The sequence below is a fragment of the Martes martes genome, assembly GCF_963455335.1.
Source record: "Martes martes genome assembly, chromosome: 1".
Taxonomy (NCBI): Eukaryota; Metazoa; Chordata; class Mammalia; order Carnivora; family Mustelidae; genus Martes; species Martes martes.
This window is the reverse complement of record NC_137888.1, coordinates 151,911,025-151,925,476: the sequence shown is the minus strand read 5'-3', so window position 1 is coordinate 151,925,476 and position 14,452 is coordinate 151,911,025. Positions and strand designations below refer to the sequence as shown.

Below are 14,452 nucleotides of genomic sequence, written 5' to 3'. Positions count from 1 at the left end.
GTATATAACATTTTTAGTGCTTATTCTATGTATTACATTATATATGCTTGACTTATTATAGACTACTGGCAGTATCATTTTACCAGTTTGAGTGAAATATTAAAACCTCACCTTTTTTACATCCACATACCCTCCCCCATTCATAATAATTGTCTTAAATATTACCTGTACATACCTTTAGAACCATACTCAGTGTTATTATCTTTGCTTCAGCAGTCAAACAGAACTTATAAAACTCAAGAAGAGATTCAAAGCCTGCTCTATTTACTGATCAATTTTGCTTACCATGTTTTTCTTCCTTCCTCATGCATCATACTTGCTTCTGTTATCATTACCTTTCTGTTTAGAGAACTTCCTTTAGCCATTATTTATGGTAACCTTCCAGTGACATATCCTCTTATTTGTTTTTCATCCGAAAATATCTTGATTTCCCTTCAGAACTGAAGGATATTTTCAGTGATCATAGAATTCTGGGTTGATGCTTCTTTTCTTTCAGTACTTGAAAACAGTGTTATTTCTTTTTAGCTCTCATGATTCCAGATGAGAAATCCTTGGTCATCTGAACTAATTTTTGAGTTTTTGTTTTATTTTGTTTTGTTCTCCTATGGATAAGGTGTCACTTCTTCTCTGGATGCAGTCAAGAATTTTTTTTGTCTTTAGTTTTTAGAAGTTTAATTATGAGGTGTCTTGGTGTGGATTTCACTGGATTCCATTTTGGGGAAATCTCTTAGCTTCTAAAATCTGTAGGTTTATATCTGTTGCTAAATTTGGTACATGTTCAGCCATTGTTTCCTAGAGTACTTTTTTAGCCTGACTCAATTTCTCCTCTCCTTCCAGGATTCTGATGATGTGACTATTAATTTTTTATATAGTCCCATTAGCCCTGAGGCTTTCTTCACCTTTTCCATTTATTTTTGTCCTTTTGTTTGCACTGGTCAATTTCTATTGTTGTAGCTTCCACTTCACTGATTCTTCCTTCTTTCTCCTTCTTTGTGCTGCTGAATCCATGCATGGAGCTTTTTAAAAAAATTTTTTAATTCAATTTACCTAACATATAGTGTATTATTAGTTTCAGGGGTAGGATTTAGTGATTCATCACTTACATATAACCTCCTGTGCTCATCCCAACAAGTGTCCTCCTTAATGCCCATCACCCAGTTACTCCATTTCCCTAACCCCTTCCCCCCCAGCAACCCCCAGTTTGTTCCCTACAATTAAGAGTCTTTTATGGTTCACTTCCCTCTCTGTTTTTATTTTATTTTATTTTTACTTCCCTTGCCCTATGTTCATCTGTTTAGTTTCTTAAATTCCACATATGAGTGAAATTACATGGTATCAGCCTTTCTCTGACTGACTTATTTCTCTTAACATAATACCCTCTAGTTTCATCCAAGTCATTGCAAATGGTAAGAGTTCATTCTTCTTGACAGTTGAGTAATATTCAATTTTGTTTCAATTTCTGTATTTTGTATATCTAGAATTTCCACTTGGTTCTTCTTTATGTCTTCTATTTGTTTACTGAGATTTTCTATTTCTATGCTGAGCTTCCTACTTTTCATTTGTTTCAAACATGGCCATATTGGTGTTTGAAGCATTATTGTGCTGTTTTAAGATCTTTGTCAGGTAATGCTAATATCTCTGTCATATCACTGTTGGTGTCTTCTGATTGCCTTTTTCCATCCAGCTTGTTATCTTCTAGTTTCTTAATATGATGAGTAACTTTCTGTTGAAACCTAGATGTTTTTGCATTGTGTTACGAGACTGAATGTATTTAAACCTTCACTTTGAGCTAGTTTTCTCTGTTCCTCCTCTTGCAGAGGAAGTGGGGCAGGGTACCACCTTATTGCCAAGTTGAAACTGACATCTAGAGCCCTAGGGCCTGTTGGCCCTTTGTTAATGCTGAGTGAGAGTGAAAGCCCCCCGCCCCATGTGGTCTCCACCGACACCACTGGGCATGGGGTGGGGGAAGCTCATTATTAGCTGATGAAAATTAAAGTTCCAGATCCCTACTTCACTTTCTGACACCCGCCCCAGCAGGGATGTTGGGACACCTCCTCACAGCCTAGTAAGAGTGGAATCCTGGGCTCCCCACTTGGTCTTTGCTGACATGGCTCGGGGTACAGTCTCAGTTTTTTATGTGGCATTGGCTGCAGGAGAGCAGTTATTGTCTAAAATCTGTCTGCACTGTTGGGTTGACCCTTTCTTGACACTTTAACTAGAAAAAGCAGCCTCTGGCTGGCATTCCCCACCCTCACCCCCCCGGTCTGTCCCCATTGGCATTTCTGGTTTGCAAGCCTGTTCAGTTCCAACTCTGGGATGTATAAGACAAAAAGAAAATTCAGGGAACTCACCACTGTGGCATCCCCTAGGTCCAGAAATCTCAAGCCATTCTGCCTCCTCTCCACCTTTCAAAGTATTCTTACATTTGGTTTACATAAAACATTCAGGGATTTTAGTTGTATCTAATGGGAAGACTAGGGAAAAGTATATCTTCTCCATATTCTTATAAGTGGAAGATGACTCACTTTTATTTGGATTGTTTACCTTGCATTTGTAAAATTCTTACATGCTTGGGGTGCCTGGGTGGCTCAGTGGGTTAAAGCCTCTGCCTTCAGCTCAGGTCATGATCCCAGAGTCCTGGGATGGAGCCCTGCATCAGGCTCTCTGCTCAGCAGGGAGCCTGCTTCCTCCTCTCTCTCTGCCTGCCTCTCTGCCTACTTGTGATCTCTCTCTCTGTCAAATAAAATAGAATCTTAAAAAAAAATTCTTACATGCTTTATTGAAACATAATATATGGACAGAAAAACTCACAGATTGTTCACATATAGTTCAGTGAGTTACCACCACCAAAGGTGGAGAGCTCCACTGGTAGGTGCCCCCAAAAGTCACAGTGCTTCTTTCTAGTTATGAACTGTCCTTCTTTCCTAAATATGGCCATTGCCCTTGAACTTTACATAAATTATATAACATAGTATGTACTCTTCTTTGTCTGATTTCTTTTTTTCTATTTTGTGACAGAATCTGAATGTCCAACAAACATATGACAAGGGGGTTCAACTTCATTAGCCATCAGGGAGATGCAAATAAAGCTACCATGATGAAATAAAAAATAACGCAGTACCCATGTTGGAGAAAACAACTAGAACCTGTAACTGTGCTTATGAACCAGCACCAAAAGTCATACACAAGAATGTTCAAGCAACCCTATTCGTGATAGGGAATAAATGAAAACACCCTAACAGTCCAGCCACACATAATGGATTAAATAAATTATGGCAGATTCATATAATCAAATTCTATATGACAAGGAAAGAGAACAAATAATCTGCATATTTTACTTCTAAGTTACTTTAAAAATGAAACTGTTTTTCCTGTGATAAATTAGAAAGAGGAAATATGCTATAGTGTAGGATGTTTTATGCAACTTAAAACACTTATACACACGAATTAATGGCATATATTTCTCAAATAAGCATACATGTCTAAGATAGCTATTTTCAAAACATGATAGTGGGTGTCACTGAAGCAAGGGTATTTTGAGCAGGATGTGGGTTAGGTTTGGGACAATTAAAAAACAAATTAAAATGAGAAAAAGGAGTTACAAGGAGTGATGATGACAATTCTAGGTCCCTCCACTTCTCCCTGAGTAACAATAGTAAAATAAATAGCCACAGAAAATATAAGCAGAAAAGTAGACTCATATTGAAATGCCAAGAATGGCCTTCCCCTTCTCCTCCTGGAAAATTGCTCCTTTTCTTTCAATAATAATGTTTTTCCCCTTGGTGAGTCTTCTCCTAGCTCCTCAGTGGAATTAGCATTTTCCTGCCCTGGTGGCTATGGCCTCTCTTCATACTCATGGTTATCATTCGTCCCCAGTTCTGTCTTCCTCGATAAGCTGAATTTCCCCCTGGGTCAAGAAAGAAACATGTATCTCTCTCTATCCCTGGATCTAATAAAGGGCCTGGTACATAGCAGTTCTCAGCAACTATCAATAAATAAATCAGCAAATAAAGGGAGGACTTCATTTATTTAGATATCTCTGCCTTGTTTTGTAATGATCTCAAATATCTTAAGCTGAATAACGCCTTACTCCCAGGACCACAGAAGCAGTAGAAGCGACAGGACATGGTGACTCACTAGATAAGATGGTTGAGGAAAAGCAAATGGTAAAATGCTTCAGATTTTATTTAAAATCTGAGTGTTGGGATGCCTGGTGGCTCAGTTGGTTAAGCCCCTGCCTTTGGCTCAGGTCACGATCCCGGGGTCCTGGGATTGAGTCCAGCATGGGGCTCCTTGCTCGGCAGGGAGCCTGCTTCTCCCTCTGCCTGCTCTGTCTGCTGCTCTTTTTCTTGTGCACTCTCTCTCTCTCTCTCTCTTTGACAAATAAATAAGTAAAATCTTTAAAAAATAATAAAATAAAATCTGGGTGTTTCTCTGATTGACACATTAGCAGCTCTACCTGCAGTCTAAGGAACTCAGGGATTCCATGTCATATAAAACTACTAGCCAGGTTGGGTGACCTCAGAGCCCTAGGCCATTGCTTGGTAGAGTCTGGCGTTGTGGCAGCTTGCATTTTGGGGAGGAAACTGGATAGAAACAGCCAACAACCCCTCTGAGTGTTTGTCCGAATAACACCACCATCAATATTAACTCCTACTCTACTCCGCACTGTAATTACCTGCATCCAGTGTCGTTATTAACTGAGGAGACAAAATGGGCCAACTCTACAAGAATAAAGACAGATGAAACAGGGGTATGTTTCCTAAGTCCAGGTTTTGTGGGTAAGTTGGCCTCAGCTATGGAGGGAAGAAAGTAGCATTTAAGGCTTAACGTCTGAGTCATCTTTTCCAGACCAACTGTCAACTGCCTGATGGATGGCTCATGGCTGCCAAGTGAGTTACTGGAGGAACAGAGAGGGTTACAGAAGGCAGAAAGACAAAGAGGTAATATAACCCCTCTCTGAAAAACAGTTAAGAGAATCTGTGAGATTCATTTGCCCCCAGCATGACACTACAGGCTTTTAGAACATATTTCAAAGTAAATGCAAAGCTTTAGAGATAAAGAGCAGGAACTATTATCCATTTTTGCTGGAGTTCTTGGTTTTCGTTTTTGAGAGTCACTCTTTATTCCTCATTTCTATGGATGTCATTTAAGATACAGATTAACCGAGCATACATTGAATATCCATAATCCTCTACAGATTGTAAGTGTGCAAGTGACACGTGTGTTTGAATTTTAGGGCCCTGCGAACAGAATACGTCCCTGCCTCAGAGGGAGCCATAGCTCTCCGTGTCTGGCTACCAGGCATTGAGAATCTATGTGTGTCTCTCAGAACTCCGGACGCTGGCTCTTTCTTACTCTGTGACCCATGAAACCCTCCAGAAACCCTCATCATTCTTTTTTTCCTCCCTTTGTTACTAACAAGGTTGTTCCTCCCAGGCTGACTGGGATTCAACTTTCCCCACGGACCATTTATAAAAGTACCTAAAATGATTATTCAAAGGATTTCTCCAACATTTCCCTTTTTTGAAAATCATGTGTGTCATCTTACCCACAAAGAAAAAAAAACTGTAGTTTTCTAGGAACCAAACCTGAACAGCCCTGCACTAGCACACTCCATGTCTGTATGGACACTGTACATTCCACTCAAGATTCCTTCCACCAGGGGCACCTGGGCAGCTGGGTCCATTAAGCATCTACCTTTGGCTCAGGTCATGATCTCTGGGTCTTGGGACCGAGTCCCACATGGGGCTCCCTGATCAGTGGGGAGCCTGCTTCTCCCTCTCAATGCCCTCCTCTGCCCCACCGCACTGCTCATTCTTTCTCTCTCTCTCAAATAAATAAGTAAATCTTAAAAAAAAAAAAAAAAAGACTCCTTTCACCAAAACCATAGTCACCTTTCAATTTCCACAAGAACCTTCCTAAACACCCTTTCCACTGATGGACTTCTTCCTCCCCTGGCCCATGCTCTCAGGTCATGTTGCTCAAGCCCCTTATATAGCAGTGATCCCACTGAGTTTTTACAGTTTGCTTATGTGTGGCAAGGATCTGAGGTTTAGAGTCCAAAGGTGGGAGCTGGAATCTCTACTCTACATTTGCCATTAGGGAAAGTCATAAAACCTCTCAGGCTTCTGACGACCTCATCTGCAAAATGGGTCTAATGGTACTTACCGTGCCAGGGTGACATTTAGGAACACAAGAGATAAATGAGTTTTTAATTGCCCTCTAACAGTTCCTAGGAAAAAGCATAAAAGCTCCTTCATAAATAAATAATGACACATCTATACAATTGGATACACATTCATTAAAAAAAGGATAATGTATACTTACATTTATTGACACAGAACTATCTTTATGAATTATTATTAAAGACATGAACCCTTTGTGTCCTGAGATCATTTTATGTGAATATATATACATTTAAAATATACCCATATATACATGTGCTTTGAAAAGGCAGCTTACCAAAAATCTAACAGTTATTACAAATAGGTGGTAGAATTCGGGAAGATTTTTTAATTTCCTCAGGATTCTTTTTGATATTATTTGAATCATGATAAAGGTGTTGTTTTGGAAAAGAGTATTCAGAAATACTTTACATAAGGGCAAAAGTGAACTATTAGGATTTTATCAAGATAAAAAACTTTTGCAAAGCAAAGGAAACAGTCAACAAAACCAAAAGACAACCAATAGAATGGGAGAAGATATTTGCAAATGACATATCAAATAAATGGCTAGTATCAAAAATCTATAAAGAACTTGTCAAACTCAACACCCAAAGAACAAATAATTCAATCAAGAAATAGGCAGAACACATAAACAGGTATTTCTGCAAAGACATCCAAATGGCTAATAGACACACGAAAAAGAGCTCAACATCACTCGAAATCAGGAAAATATCACAGGGAAAACCACAGCAAGATACCACCTCACACCAGTCACAATGGCTAAAATTAATCATTCAGGAAACTACATATGTTGGCGAAGATGCGGAGAAAGGGGAACCTTCCTACACTGTTGGTGGGAATGCAAGCTGGTGTAGCCACTCTGGAAAACAGTATGGAGGTTCCTCAAAAAGTTGAAAATAGAGCTACCCTATGACCCAGCAATCGCACTACTGGGTATTTACCCTAAAGATAAAAATGTAGTGATCCAAAGGGGCACATGCACCTAAATATTTATAGCAGCAATGTCCACCATAGCCAAACTATGGAAAGAGGCTAGATGTCCATCAACAGATGAATGGATAAAGAAGATGTGGTATCTGTATACAATGGAATACTATGCAGCCATCAAAAACCTGAAAGCTTGCCATTTGCAATGACGTGGATGGACCTAGAGGATATTACACTAAGTGAAATAAGTCAATCAGAGAAAGACAATTTTCATATGATCTCACTGATATGAGGAATCTGAGAAACAAGACAGAGGATCATAGGGGAAGGGATCGAAAAATGAAACAAGACAAAATCAGAGAGGGAGACAAACCATGAGAGACTCTTAATCTCTGGAAACAAACTGAGGATTGCTGGAGAGAAGGGGGATGGAATGGATGGGGTGACAGGGTGTTGGACATTGGGGAGGGTATATGCTGTGGTGAGTGCTGTGATTTGTGTAAGACTGATGAATCACAGACCTGTACCTCTAAAACAATAATACATTATATGTTAATTTTAAAAATGCTGTTAAAAAAAGAAATATTTTGTGTAAGATAATAAATTTGAAGACTCAGGAAAGAAACACGTGCTTTTAGTAGTTTGCTCACATGTTCCAAATCTGAGTTCAGCATTGAGCATTGAGATTGGTAAACAAGTAAACAGTGTTTCATTGTGCCACATATTAATTAACTTGGCACAGTATTTAACCTTTGTGAGTTTTGAGTTTCCCCTCTACAAGAGTTTTTCCATCAGACCCGTAAGTTTCTCTACAGACTGGCATTTTATCTTTCACTCATTTAACAAATACTCACTGAGCACCTATTATATGAGGACCTAAGTTCCAGAAATAGATGATGAAGAGGAGACATGAGGTCTTCAACGCCACAGAGCTTAGATCCTGAAGGACACCAAATAAGGAAAGAAAGAAACAGGATTCTTTAGATGGTGGGCTCTGAGGTCCGAAACTGGAGGAAAGCTGTCCATGGAGAACAATGGTAAGGGATTCTCAGATTCAGGAAATGGCGACAAGCACCAAAACTGGTAGAAAGAAAAGACCGGGCATTTTGAGAAACAGAAAGACCAGGGTGAAGGGGTTCTCACACCTCTGAAACTACTACCCTGAGCCCACAGAAGAGGATATGTGAAGATACATGCTAATGACTAATCAAAGGACCAAATTCTATAAGAAACTGCATCTGAAATTTCCAGGTAGGAGCTGTCAACAATTTTAGAAATGTGATACCTCCAGCTTGTTCTTCTTTCTCAAGGTTGATTTGGCGATTCTGAGTCTTCTGTGGTTCCATACACACTTTACACACTTGAGGATTGTTTGTTCTAGCTCTGTTAAAAATGCTGCTGGTATTTTGATACGGATTTCATTAAATCTGTAGCTTACTTTGGGTAGCGTGGACATTTTAACAATATTGGTTCTTGCAAACCATGAGCACGGAGTATCTTTTCATGTTTGTGTCGTCTTCAGTTTCTTTCCCCAGTGTTTTATAGTTTTCTGAGTATAAGTCTTTCAACTCCGTGGTTAAGTTGATTCCTAGGGATTTTATTATTTTGGGTGCAAATATAAATGGGATTGGTTTTTAATTTCTTTTTCTGCTATTTCACAAATAGTGTATAGAAATTCAACTGTTTTGACATTGTACATGCAGTTGGTTGTAATGAGCAGAAAACCCAACTCAAAGTGAATATATTTGAGCAAAAGCATACAACTAATGATGACGATGATAGTAACAATAATAATTAGCAGCATGAGACTAGTTTTGACCAGGCCTTTAGTACTCTGATCCTTACAGAAACTCTATGAAGTAGGAATCATTATCTCATTTTAGACTTGAGGAAACCAAGATTGAGGCAGATCAAGTCAATTGTCTAAGATCTTGTTGTTTTTAAGTGGAAGAGCTGGGATGTTTGAACTTCAGGCTCATGGCCCTTCTGCTAAATGTGAAGATTCAAGTCCCCCTCCAACTCCCAGAGGTTAGAAACAACTAGAAGCAGCCCACAAATTTACTCTTTAGAGAATAGAGGCAGATCTTAACCAGAAACTAGCTCTATGAGGCTGCCTTTTCCAGGTCCTTCCAGTGGGAGACCATTTCAATGCCATCAAACAGTGCTATTCAAATATAACCTACCATCATTGTTGCTGTCATTATTATTAATTGGCACATCCAAAAACAGGTTAAGAAGGCTTGCACTGGGTCTCGTCTGCCCTGATAACAGGAATCTCCAAATAAAATGATTAGCTTTGATGCTGAGGAGGGAACAGTCAGGAGTTGTTGTGAGGACTGCAGTCCCACATTAACCATTGTTCAAAGCAGAGGCTGGTGGGGTTGCTGGTAGGACTCTGGGCAAAGTGTTGGGTTTCTCTGGCTTCCAGGCAGGTTCCTCAGGCAAGGTGGCCAGAGGTGAAAACTAATGCCCCTTCACAGGTTGAATGACAGCAGTTGGTGCCTCCTGCCACATTTGTCTTGACTTCTTGGCTATCACCTCCAAAATGTACATCTGGTGATTTTTCGCTTTTAAGATACAAGAATGGAATGGGCAACTCTCCGTTCTTTGAGGACTCTCCCTATGCTTCTCCTAGGCTTCTATCTGTCAATCTATGTCACTCTTCTCTTTAAGGCCTGCAGCCTCTTCACCAGATCTGGGTTCCACATATGTGTAAGGGACAGCAGAACACGGTAGCCAAAACTTGGCCCAGGAGCAGGATCTATCTGAGTTCGAGTCCCTCTTCCCACACTCACCGTAAAACCTAGCATAATTATCTCGTTAAATAAAAGATTAAATGAAAAAACACAAAGAAAATGTTTATAGCATAGCAGAAGCCCAGTGCAGGTTAGCAGTTATTATTATCATTGATTTAACTGCCACACTCCATACCCTTCGCATATCTCATTATTCACAACAACCCCATGCATCAGACATGGAGAACCACCTTACTGAGACCCCTTTCTCCTTTATCCTTATCACTTCCCCATTCCCTGGTCATTCTGCTTGTCTTCTCTCTTCTTTCCTTGCTATTCTTTTTTGTACCCTTCCTAAGCATGGCATTTTATGCCATGGCGCCCCAAGTATGGCATTTTAAAATTTTAAATGGTCTTGATAATATCTTTCTACCAAATGGCTCCAGAAGAAGCCAAAGCCCACAGAATCAAAGTCTGAGCATTTTCTAAAATGAAGGGTGCGATCATACAGCTGGCCTTCAACTCTTTAAAAAAATAAAATAAAGGGGCCCCTGGGTGGCTCAGTGGGTTAAAGCCTCTGCCTTCGGCTCAGGTCATGGTCCCAGGGTCCTGGGATCGAGCCCCACATTGGGCCCTCTGCTCAGCAGGGAGCCTGCTTCCTCCTCTCTCTCTCTACCTGCCTCTCTGCCTACTTGTAATCTCTGTCAAATAAATAAATAAAATCTTAAAAAATAAAATAAAATAAGATCCAAAGATGAAAAATTCTTTGTACTTAAGTCACGGTGTGCTTACTTACCAAGATTGGAACTGCCCATGATCCTGGGGGGCTTCACTTCCTCCGAAGATCCTTCTCTGGCCACACACTTGTTCAATCCTTGCATTTGTTCATAGTCATTAGATTCCTATATTTTTCTTTATCACAGTTCGTAAAATCTGTGTGTGTGTGTATGATTTAATTATTCTTTGTCTCTCTCTCTCTCTCTCTCTCTCTCTCACCAGGCTCTCCACTCCAGGACAACAGACTAAATCTATTGATATTTTCTCTCTGCTCAATCATTATTTTCTAACACAATGTCTGGTACAGAGGAGATGCTGGGTAAAGATCCGTTGATACCGTTGCCCCTGTCATTGTGTGCTCTGGTTGTTGCTCTTGTGATTTTGGCTATTAGAATTTTGTATCTAATGAGCAATTAGGAATTGTGTTTTGAGAAGGAAAGAACTGTGGCCATTTGAGTTAGCCGATCTGGCCTGGTCAAATAAGAAGCTAAGGGCCACTAGGGTATTTGGAGCTCTCTGAGAGCCAAATGCCCATTAAGAGCTTGATGCTTAGAACAGGAGCTTTCAGTTGATGTCCACGATAGAGAGAGTAATAGGTTCTTTCCAAAGACATGAGCTAAGGCAAACATGCAGGACCAGATATATAATTCACAGGGTCCAGTTCAAAATGAAAATTCAGGGCCCCTTGTTCAAATATTATTAAGAATTATAAACAGAGCCATAAATACAGAGAGAACAAACTGGTGGTTGCCAGAGGGAAGGGAGGTGGGAAGACGGACAAAAAGGGTGAAGGGGAATGAGAGGTACAGGCTTCCAGTTACGGAGCACATAAATCACAAGAATGAAAGGTACAACACAGAGAATACAGTAAGTGTTATTGTAATAACATTGTATGGTGACCGATGGTAGCAACACTTGTGGAGAGCAGAGCATAATGAATAGAGATGTCGAATCACTATGTTGGACTCCTGAAACCGGTGTAACACTGTGTATCAACGAAATTATAGTTGAAAAAAAATTAAAAATAAAGGAATTTCAAGATGGTGATGGAAGAGCATCAAACCAAGTACAGAGTCCTGTGTGAGACTGCACAGGTTGCAAACCCATGAAGCTGGCCTTGCAAAATTTACAGATAATCAGGAAAACCTGGAACATATTGTTGCAATTTTCTGTTAGACAATTGCGGGAGTTTTGTATTTATGAAAAAATAAGATCTTTTAAATATCCAGATGTATTTCCTTTCCCTAAATACCTAACATAGGTTGTGTCTTCAAAACATAATGGATCCTTCTGTCCCTTTATTCAACGGGGCATCTCTCTGTTTCCAAAGGTTCTATTAAGGCAAACTGGTTTGCCCCTCCGTGAACAGCCCTGAACTCCTTGCTATGCAGAAACACCCTGTGGGGTGTTCAGCCATGCAAAGCTGGCCTCCATCTGAGGCCTCAGAGTCCAAAGGGCATGGATTTTTGAGCCAAAATGGGTTCCAATCCACTATTTATAGTTCAACGACTTAAAGCAAATTACTTAGCCTCCCTAGAACCTCGGTTTCCTCGTCTATAAAATGTGAGTGATGCTACCCAGCCCAAGAGGTTGGCCTTGAGGATTAAATAAGGTTAAAAAAAAGTCTAGAGGGCTGAGCACAAAAAGCACACAGCAAAATGAGGACACAGCCTCTTTGCATTTCGTCTCTGCTTTAGTCCAAGGCTGAATGGGGGAGCGCGGAGTGCCTTCAAGCAGGGGAACCCCAGCTCTCCCCGCTCTCCGTCACTGAGCCCTATAAATAACTTAGCTAAGTCACCGTCTCCCTTGGAGCCGCACTCCCTTAGGGTGCGGAATGAGGGTGGTGTTGCAGGTGGTCCCTCCGGGCTGAATCCTTCCCGGGTTTTGTCTGCCTTCCACTACCCCTCCTGGGGCACCCCTCGCTCGGGTCGGCGCGCGTGCTCGCGGCCGGGCTGCAGGACCCCTCAGCCGCGGCCCCCACCCCTCGCCCCACCCCCAGCCTCCCGGCGGCTGCCGCGCAGCCCTGCCCCGCCCCGCCCCGCCCCGCCCCGCCTCCCCCGCGGCCGGCTAGCGCTCCCGAGCCGCCCGTCCGCTGCCAGCTGCCAGTCCCGCCAGTGCGCTGGCCGGCGAGGGGCGGCGGGCGTGCGGGACGGGCGTGCGCACAGGCGGAGTCCGGGGAGGGCGCGTGGGCGGCTGGGCGAGGATGGGAATCCCTGGGACCCGCGGCTGAGCTAGCCCGAGCGGCGGGAAGGCCAGCCTCGCTGTTCCACCGGGAGCCCAACACCGTTCCCGCGCCGCCAGGATGATCCCCCCGAGCGGCGCCCGCGAGGACGGCGTGGACGGGCTGCCCAAGGAGGCGCCGAGCGCCGAGCAGCCGCCCTCTCCTGCATCCACCAGCAGCCAGGAATCCAAGGTACCGCGCACACTTGCCCCAAGAAAACATGAACTCACTCTCCTGCCCTCTCGGTCCGCCTTCGTTTCCCTGGAACCGGCGCCGACGCCGGCGGGAGACGTACCCTTAGTACCCTCAGGGCTCCCCTGAGACTAGAATGTTGGGCAGGACTCGCCGTAACGCTGCTGGACCACGTCGCGTGGACCCAGCCTCCTGCCCACGCAGACCCGAGGCTGCGCTGGCTTCTCCCCGCAAGCACACGCTGGTTGGTGCGCACTGACTCCAAGCTCAGAGACCGCTTTCCTGGGTGCTTGGTGGCTTGGTGGTCCTGTGCTTTCAGCCTGCTGGTGCCCAAAGCACGTGGAGGTGTTCTGCTGCTTCTGAAGGATGAAGTATGATAGCGAGGGATCCGCCTTCAGAAAAGCTAGGGCACTTGTGGCCAGTAAAGGGGTGTTTGTGTCACTGAGACACTCAGGGGTCCCTGAGACTCTGTTTAATTTAAGGGCTCACCCCTAACTTCGGAAAAGCTAAGCAAAAGGAAAAAGCCGCGTTCGTGGGAAAGTTGAGGTTCCTCTTGTGGAAGTTAATACTTGGAGAACTTCTTGCTTTTTATGAGTTACACTAACACACATACACAAAGCCAGCCCCGCAGCACTTGACCGTTCCACTTCCTCTGAAACTCTCTTGGGGGCCAGGCACACGTTTGGAAATCTTGGAAGAGGGACAAGTAAAATGTGGACGTTAGCAGTGACATGTCAAATGGCATCTTAGCCTGGAGTGAAAATCCTAAGATGGAGTTTGTGGTTATACGGATTTCTTTAAGTGCAGGGCTCCCGGTTCTTTACACAGATCTCCTTGTGAATTCCCCAGGCATCTTTGGAATTCTGGGCGGTTCCTGTATAGGAGTGAAGGGAAGGGGGATGCCGGTTTGGAGGGCAGGGCAGATGGGACCAAAACAAGCCCATCCTTCTCTTCGTTTAGGTACATCCCTAAAAGCCATTGACAAATCAGCAGGATCAAAATCACAGCCAAGTGGCTCTTGGTTTAAGTGCTGCTGGGCACTATACACATCTCAGCCTCTGGAAGCTAGCCATCAAAGAGAGCTTTGCACTATCTTTATCTTTTTTTCCCCCTGATAAAGGTCTGGTCTGGGGCATGTGTGTGTCAACTTTTCTAAAACTTGGTTGGAAATAGGGGCACAAGACCCTCCTTCCAAGGTCACTGTGAAGAGTAGGTAAAATGACCCCGTGCAGTGTAAAGACTCAATCTGTGTTTGTCCTTTTCCTTCCTGAGATCAAGGGGCTCCACCCCACCCCAGATACCCATTCCAAAGCTGTTTCATAACCTGCACACACTTACCTACCACCTCTCTTTTGACTGGAAGTTTCTGGGTGTCTCATCATTGTCTATCATTGACCATCAGCCACCCAAGG

General features: G+C 42.8%; 1 protein-coding gene across 3 annotated transcripts in view; it reads left to right on the top strand.

The window, feature by feature from the left end:
- Window positions 1-12,929: 12,929 nt before the first annotated feature.
- Window positions 12,930-14,452, top strand: part of STAC (SH3 and cysteine rich domain) — a gene marked incomplete at both ends in the record, with an annotated part of 143,705 nt that continues 142,182 nt past the window's right edge. For all 3 annotated transcript variants that reach the window (XM_080825850.1, XM_080825849.1, XM_080825848.1), the window contains one exon: window positions 12,930-13,040. In XM_080825850.1, coding sequence (XP_080681976.1) covers window positions 12,930-13,040 — 111 coding nt within the window. The remainder of the gene's footprint in view (window positions 13,041-14,452) is intronic.